This window comes from Trachymyrmex cornetzi, unplaced genomic scaffold (assembly GCF_001594075.2).
Source record: "Trachymyrmex cornetzi isolate Tcor2-1 unplaced genomic scaffold, Tcor1.1 scaffold129, whole genome shotgun sequence".
In the NCBI taxonomy this organism is placed as follows: domain Eukaryota; kingdom Metazoa; phylum Arthropoda; class Insecta; order Hymenoptera; family Formicidae; genus Trachymyrmex; species Trachymyrmex cornetzi.
The window spans coordinates 1,122,797-1,132,110 of NW_017295861.1; the positions used below are offsets into that span (position 1 = coordinate 1,122,797).

Below are 9,314 nucleotides of genomic sequence, written 5' to 3' on the forward strand. Positions count from 1 at the left end.
AGAGGAATTTTTCCTTCTTTGATCGGCCGGCGTACACTAAATAACGAAGTACTCTCGATGTACTTGCATCGTGATCGCAAGCAAGCTCCCGACTTACTCGGCCAAGGTTTCAGATTACGACGGACGACGAAAGTTCATGTCAAAATCGATTTGAGTTTTCCCAAGCGCTTCTGAAAACCGGTCATCCTACACATTTCCTTTTATGAGATACGCCGTGTTTACCAACGGACATTATACTTTACAACGTAAAGATCGTGAAAAAATGTCACTCGATCGATTCTGCACTTTCGTCGTATTACGAGACACATGATATATACGAAATGTCATAAAACTATCGAATGTTCATTCAACCATAGATAAATTCAACATTGAATGTTATTTTTGGCGGGGCTTCTGTGAATTATTTGATTCTACATAATTAAATAAACTTTACTTAAATAGATATCTAATTTAATATTTCTTCTCTTTCTCTAGCAAGGTAATTAAATAACTTAAAGTTAAATGTTTGCGACATTCTCCTTTTGTAAGTTGAATTTATAGTTGAAAAAATATCCGATGGATTTAGAACTCTTTGTATATACATATTTTGAACTGATCGGTTACTTGGCCGAGTCATGCTTTACAAATCGCGATTCTGTCTTAATCGAGCTTTATTCCCCTCTCTTTCCGTTTATTCTGTCTCTATCTCTTTATTATTTTTTTTGTCATTTTATCTCAGTCTACGTATATATATATACATATATATATGGATAAGGAAGTACATTGCACGTTTCGTTGTGTTGTAGTATTCTCGGGATGAACCTGTTTGGTTGCAAATTCTGTGAAACGATGAAAGGCAGCTCTGACGTCGAGTGTGATAGGAAAAACTTTGACTCGTTACTCTGGGCTATTGTGACGGTGTTTCAGGTACCTACCAAAAAAAAAAGAGAAAGAAAAAAAAAGGATACTTTTTCACGTATCTTCTCGAGGGCATTTTTGATTTCTCTATATAGTGTATATTACTTATATATATTTATTCGTGCATATATATTAACGTTATACTACACCGCATCTACATATATATATATATACGCTAAGTATACATACGTACTATCACGTTTTGGTTTTCCGACAAGTTAAAGTCGTGCGATCTCTCGCAACGTGCGTCCGCCTGCACTTTATATGATTTCTGAGACCTCAGGTAACGTATACTGGGAGATAAGCGCTTTCCAGCATGTCGTCGTCATTTCTTCGACAGGGGGGGAAGGGGGGTAAGGCAGGAGGAGGCTACCGGTACCGACTTTAGAAGTAATAAAGACTTTAATAAAGTATGCTTAACGAAGTATTATATGAGGCTTTTTTATAAGGGAGATCATTTTTCAATATCAGTATTTTCTGCGACGGATACATTGGGAAAGAGGAGACAAAGCCTGCCTAGAGCCGGTACTGGGGGCTTAGAGACGAGGCACGCGGATTATCCGGAGTGGATTATCAAACGTTGCGATTGCTGGCGATAATCCCGGTGCTTCTTCATTTCACGTTTTATCCGTCACTTTACAAGCACAATATACGCGTGCGTTAATACGCTGCCTCCTGCCGCGTCTTCTGTGAGCGCGTCGAGCTGGCTCCCTTCTGGCATGCCTTCGCATGCACCTGTTCTCTCTGTGTGTCGCAATGACGAGCGAAATTACCTACAGCTTACAATATTTCGAGATAATAATTATCAGAATTATCAATTACAATTTTGAGCACGTAATCAAAAAAGATATGATTTGTAGCAATGTCACGTAAGATTGGATCTAATGATGAATTAACACGCTCGAATGTGCTTTCAAAAACATAAGATTTTTGTAAGAGTGCAGGCATTTTCGCTCAGGCATCGAAAAAACTTTGCTTAGACGCTTCGCATATCCCTGTATCGGTGATGTTGACGTTACTTTTATATTGATATTATATTGATGTTATCAGAATAGATGATTTAGTTATAATGCTAATTGCACCACTGGAATCTTTAACAATATAGAAAACCGAAGATCGGTGTGTAGAAATATACGCCGATAGAGTCTCAAAGCGATTGAACGATGGAAAACATCATGTCAATCCTTTCCATACGTTCTCATGGTAGTAGATAATAAACATCAATTATAGGCGTCCAAACGAGGAGCAACAACACAAATAATGCAATCGTTTAAATTGCGAGTGCAATGGGAACACTATAGGTCTATTTTCTTTGACTGAACCAGTGTACACTTTTGGAACATAGACTGGTATTCATAGCGGTTCTTATTTTAAGATTGTCTTAAGTAATGCCTTGAGATGTGTGTGCTAATATGGTTCTGTGATTGGCTTATGACATCTTAAGACTGTATTTAAGACTGTCTTAAATATAAATGAAATAGATGTGTTTGATTTGGTGGAGACCAGAAAAAAAGTTTTAGTGCGGGAATAAAAAAACAGACCTAAAGGATGATAAAATCGTCCAGATAACAAGTCGATTTTTTCTGCACGTGCTCGGAATATTTGTGTTGTTTGGCAGCCATCCTAGGATCGCCCGGACAGGCCACATCCTGCCTAAATGATGCGGTAAATGGCCGTTCTAGGATTACATCTAGCGATCCCAGGGTTGGCTCTTTGTCCTGGCCTGGACTGCCAATATATCGACGAAAATGAGACTCTTGCCCCGGTTCATATCGGTACAACGCGCGTGTTGCGCAAATTGCTTTGCATGCGATGTGTCTTCTTAGGCATTTGGTCGGCATTGTCGTTGTTGCTGTTGCCGTTGTCTTTTTTGTACCGCGCGTATATATCACACCTCGCTGCACATCACGTCTTCTTACGAAGATCGACATTCATGTACCTCACTACAGAACTTCTACCAGTTACACTGCTAAAAAGAAGCGTCGCAACCAGCGGCGACCGATCTCTTGTACGTCGGTTCTTGTGACATCGCGGCGACATCGACAAGTAGCGCGAATCGTGTTCTTGGATTTTCAACGAAATTAGAAGTGAAATCACACGCCGAGAGTCAACTTGCTCTCGGCGTTCATGCTTCTTCACACACTTCACCTACGATATAATTATGCACTTTAAACGTACGTAAAACGATGCCACGATATCACGTCACACATTTTTAACAGTGTAGCACAATATAAACTGTTCTCTGTCACACGCTTATATATTTCTCTCTGTGTCTTCCCTGTACTTCACTATACTTCACTATGTACTTCTCACTATACTTCACTTCACCACTTACGACATTACACTTCTCTTCGTACTATCCTACCTCTATCTTTCTCTCTTCTTCTTTTCTTACTCGTTCTATCCGTAACTTTTCTGTCACTTTCTCTATAAAACGCCCACGACGACTCGAGCGCAAAAAGAACTTCGTCCCGTGTTGTACAATGCGTGCGTGAAATATCGACTCGACCCGACAGGAGAATCGCCGCGTCAAAAACTCCTTCATAATTAAACACCCGAGGGCCTGAAATGGGACCTCGTGTCCAACGTACACGAATAACACGAACAAAACGCGTTTCTACCTTCGATGTAAACTAATATATAGGCTAAAAGGCTCAACACGTAGATTTCGGAGAAGCCCGAATAACTAAGCAGCTTTTATCTCGTTTATTATTATGTTACCGCACGTATCTGCATCTATTTAAAAGTAAATACTCATTTAAAATTGTTACTATATATTTTCTTACTAAATATGTATATACTTTGAAAAAGAATGCTTTTTAGAAGTTGGATCAGATTTGATCCAGCTTTGGTAGCCTAAGTTATCAGATTATTACGGTAGTCCGAAGGACTACCAACTAGTATTTTCTAGTTGTAGTGGAGAGAGAGAGAGAGAGAGAGAGACAATTTCTTTTTACTTAATTTTAGAAATATGAGCCAGGTAAATATATATATAGATCGCGCAAGGCACGTAATATCGTATTAACATCAGTGCAGTCTCGGTAGATTTGTGCGTATCTTTTGTAAATATACTCGCTGAGACAGATTTTTCCGTAATACATATTACACCGTATTTGCGTATTAGAGGATTATATATTTACGCTTGTGGCAAATTTTTTTTTTTATCCCTTTTTTCCCTCTCTCGCAAAACGTTCGCCGTGACATTCTGCAACGGCAGGTGCCTTATTTTCTCTACTATTCTCTTCTCTTCGCGACCGCGTTACCGAAGCTCTCTTTCCGTCCCGTTTATCTTCACGCCAGTTTACATCCGTAAAGTGTGTGCGGATTTCTGTCGACGTTGATTTAAAGCTCTCGTCATGTTTGCCCACGTTCGGCGGGCTCCGACTTACCTTCAACGTCAACGAAACGAAATTCGCAAGAAAAATCAGCCAACGTAACACAACTGACAGGCTTGACAGATAATACTTTTGCGGACGCGTCCGAATAAATGTTTGTTATGACTTCCGCGGACCGGACGTCACGTCGTGTTAGAGTCAATTATTGTTCCAATGTGCGTCCTAAAATTAGCATTATTGATTGCCCGCGTGAAACATTAAACAATTAATACGCTTGTATGACGCATTACGTCGAGAGATTATATGATATACGCGAACTCATATGAAATGTTTGATTTACATTTACATTTGACGTCTCTTTGAGTAATTTCAGAGAGAATTAAATGTACTTTAATGAGAAGAAATTTTACAGTTGTTCTTTGAGTAAAAAGTAATTAATTTTTTTTTTAATTTTGATTCTTGTTCCTTGTTCCGTCCCGTCGAATAAACCGTTACAACCGCACACAGTCGATACGATCCGCCCACAATCCATAAATGTATACCTACTTTACACGCATTCGCCTGTATTGTTGCAAATATACAAAATACATATATTTATATATATACTAACACGCCGAACTTGCAGAATGTGACTGTACGAGCTTCGAGTGACAGTCGTTTTCGCTGTTTTGTCCAACACATTTGCTTAATTCCTTACCGATATGCAGTGCCTCCGTTCTCTAAAAACTGAATTTGTTAAAATTAACTTTATAAATCAATTTAGAAACAACTTGATGCAAAAAAGAAGTTTAAGAATTATTTAAATTCTTCATATTACAAATTATTAAATGGTAAATTTGGTAATTTGAGAGAAAACGCATTTTTATGATAATTTTAGTTATTTGAATATTAATTCGATATATGATGTGATTATTTGATTCAATGTTACTTAAAAATTTTTATGCTATGATTTAACACGAGATATAAGAGCATTAAAGACGGATATTTATATCTATAATATACATGTATTGGCACAATGAATGGAAAAATCGAAAAAATCTCCTATTTCACACACATACACACGTACACAATATATAAGAGTTAAAAATAGGCGTTTCTCTTTGTTAAAATATTTTTAAAATATGAACTTTAAACCTGGATTGTTACTTTGAACACTTAAGCACAAAAATAACGACCTACAGATTGAAACGAACAAAACGATTTCTTAACAATCGTTTTTATTGTGCGATCTGACATTTCACAGAGCCAACTAAGAATTAAGCTATTATACAATCATTAAATAAGAAGAGAAAGTAATACGCTATTTTAAACTAATTTTCTAATTTTTTATCAGAATGTATATTTCGTAGATCAGCAACTTCGTCATAGTCACCTGCCAATTGATGCAAAAATGCTAATGACCGACACTAACGACATTAATGCTCGTACAATATTCGTAACCAAATCACTGACGTAGTAGTAATTATTATGATAAATATATCAGATAAAGTTAATCAATCATATGTACTTCCTGCATTAATTAATTACGTAAATAACAAGGTCGCTCATATATATATATAGTAAAACAGTGAGAACGGAGACGCTGAACGGCGATTGTACCGTCCCAATCCCATCAACCACTTGGTCCCACCTCACCCCACTGTTTATCTCTATCGCGGGGATACTTTAGGCCAGCGGATTGTCTCGGTTGCAGCATCCTAGGGATGTACCTGTTCGGGGGTAAGTTTTGCATGTGGGCGGACCGGAGTCGGCCCTGCACCTGTGCCGAGGTGGTCTCGCGGCACCCATTGTGTCGCTGTGATCGCAAACATTTCAACGACATCGTCTGGGCACTAGTCACTGTTTTTCAGGTACCACTGTTCCTCCCTCTCTTAACACTATATGATAACGAATTTTTTACATGTTTAAAGCGACATACACGTATATATGCGTAGCCAATTTTTCGTGTACACGGTCTTTTTTCTCCTACCTATATTCGTGTCCACGCATTCTCTGTCTGTACAGATCACCGGATCATATATATATATATGTATATATACATATATTTTTCTTCGTGTTGAGCAAACGGACCCAGACATCTCACTGTCCCCTAAGCCCGCCCACGCTTCGTCCATTCTTCTCTCTTTGTTATCCGTGCCGAGTGACAGAGCCTTAATGGTTGCTTTGTATTTACATGCGTGCAATCGGTATATACGTATACATGTCGACGTTCACGTTTCACCATTTCGTTTACTCGCGCAGATCAAACTGCGCGACGACGACTCTACCCACGAGCGTGTGTTGTGATCTCGATTCAGCACACGCCTCATCCATGTAAAGCAACTAATGTGCTGCAGAAGCTGCTCGAGTTTCTGCCTTTCTATCACGTGTTTCCGTTTACATCTGTATTCTACGATGCAGTCTGATGGCGCATATCGATAACTTTCTAAATTTGTCACTGCACAATTAATGATTATTATGTATCAGTGGTATATATGCTTTTATTCGCGATAATAGATATTTGTTCTATAATTTAAAAAGAATAAATGTTCATTAATGTTAATAAATTAAATAATAAATATATGTTGACAGTTGCTTTCTAATTATTTGTGTCGTTAAATCTCATTCTTGTCAATGTACGCGTGGAAACTGTTTAAATTCAAATTTGATTGAATATTATTAACAATTACTACAATACATTTTTTGCGCAAGTAAATAACAATCCTACTAACACTCGATACTAATCATTTATTCGATACATTGAATTAATTTCTTTTGAAAGTTAATTTAAAAAATTTTTTAACAGCGTGTAACGTTATCAGGCTAGAAGGAGAAGTAGAAGATAGACTGAAGAGTTGATAAAGTTAGATAGACGAATACGTGAATAGAACACGAAAGCTCTCGCATAGAGAAATTCGTGATAGAAAACATGACGCATGCATTTTTACGAAGTATTGCGACACTGATTGGCAAAACGTTTCATGTGCCTCTATCGAATATTTGGACTCAACGTCGACTTGTTTTGAACGTCTATCTCTCTCGCGATTGCATGTATCTAAATGATTTTGATAAAAAAAAAATAATTTAAAAAATATTCTGTAAAAATAAGTTGTTCTCTTCCAAATCTAGTTAATGCAAATTAGTTAAAGTTATTTTATCATTTAATTACTTCCATTTTCATTCTTTATAATTTCATATAAACATAAACTATAATTAACGTAATGTATAATTCAATACTTGAAATACCGTAATTAAAACGGTTAACACCAATGCATTAACATGTTAACAATTAAGTCAATAGATATAATAGAATCTTTAAATAGAGATATATACATTTATTGCATAATGGTTGTATAATATCATTGTCATAATTACTAATTTTACTGTAACTTTGTTATATTTGTCCAATAATTTCAATTATTTGATCGTATTCATTATAATTTGCATACACACACATATGTGCACACACACACGCGCACACATACAAATCTTAACAAAAGATATATAAGATTTTTTTTATCTGCGCGCGAACATGTTTTACACTACGTAAATTTTTGCCACGCTTTGAAAGAAATAACGTCTTGCCGATCACGTGCCTGAATAAATAAGTGTAGACATCTATTCCATTAATATGCAGCGGGAGTCTCTTCCCATTCTTCTTTTTATGTAGATTCTCACACAGGAAGATTGGAATGTCGTCCTCTTCAACGGTATGCAGAAGACGTCTCATTGGGCTGCGCTTTATTTCGTAGCATTGATGACTTTCGGCAACTACGTCCTCTTTAATCTTCTAGTCGCCATTCTTGTTGAAGGTTTTTCGTCGGAGGTAGGAATTAGAAAAATACGTTGTTTTTCTTATTCAATATAATATTTAATATGTAATGCAGAAGATACAAAAATGTAAAATAAATATCTAATATTTATAAAAATCTTCCAATCTATACTAAGAATTTAATCTAATGATCTGTTTTATATTGCAGACAAATCTATCTTAATCTGGGAATAGTCGCTTGTAGTGTTTTTATATCCAGCGACAAAAATGTGAATTGTTTTATATGGATATTGTTTAACATATTTTCTTTCTTTTTTTAATAATCAATTCTTTATAAACCTTTAAATATGCAATTCCATCAAAAACATGCTTATTTCATTTAATATTTATTTGTGATTTCCATTTACTTTTTTTATAAAATTATGATTAAATCTATATCCATAATATTTAATTTAACATATTAATAAATCGGAAAGTAATCAATAATATATTGTTAATAATAGTGATTTTAATTGGAGTATAAAAATACCCCAAGCGATTGCTTACGTAAAAAATCATAATTATTCCGTGATTAAATATATTTATGTTTATGAAATTTTAATTTATAATTACATATACGTATATATGAAGGATATATAATGGTACTTTGTAGAGAACTGATGATATAACTGATGATATTTTGTAGAGAAACGAGAGAAGAGAGCGAGAACAAAGAGAATTGGCGAAAAGACTCGCCGCAAAAGAAGCTGGAATGGGCAGCGAGGACGGATCGTCGAGAATATCGGGATCGCATTCGATCTCTGACAGCGATACGTATACTCAGGTAGTTGCTCGCAGTCGCACCAAATAAATAAATCTAGAATCCTACGCTCGTTTCTTCCTCATTTTCTATCACGTGGAGAAGATCGATTGCGAACGTCGTCTCTATTTAAAAATATTTTTTCAGAATCTTTTACAAAAAAGGATCAGCGTAACATTTTAAGATTCGCAAGATATCTAAAATATCCGAAGCATGAATTAAATACACTAATTAAAAAATGTAATTTCCGAGTAATCTATATATTATATTCATTGTATTGATTGCTAGAGAAGTACGAATAGAATTATAACAAACGAGTTATTTATCTCATTGATTTATCTGAATGAATCGACATCGAATTTCCCTCGTGCGACTTGTAGGATCAAAAGAATTCATGGCAAAGTGCAGAAGAGCTTAGGAAGTACAAGGACAACAGGGAGAAGCAGAACAGCGTATGGAAGCAACGGATCGATGAACCTAAGTGTAACATCCAGAAAGAGAGCAAGATGATGGGTGTGGCGGGTCAGCCGCC

At 36.2% G+C, this 9,314-nt stretch overlaps 1 protein-coding gene across 1 annotated transcript in view; it reads left to right on the plus strand.

The window, feature by feature from the left end:
• The window catches only part of Ca-alpha1T (Ca[2+]-channel protein alpha[[1]] subunit T), a 50,147-nt gene that overhangs the window by 32,443 nt on the left and 8,390 nt on the right, over nucleotides 1–9,314 (plus strand). The window contains 4 exon segments of the mRNA XM_018522248.1: nucleotides 5,926–6,082; nucleotides 7,882–8,037; nucleotides 8,669–8,806; nucleotides 9,163–9,314. The exon segment at nucleotides 9,163–9,314 is cut by the window's right edge and continues 1 nt beyond it. Of these exon segments, the coding sequence (XP_018377750.1) occupies nucleotides 5,926–6,082; nucleotides 7,882–8,037; nucleotides 8,669–8,806; nucleotides 9,163–9,314 (603 nt within the window).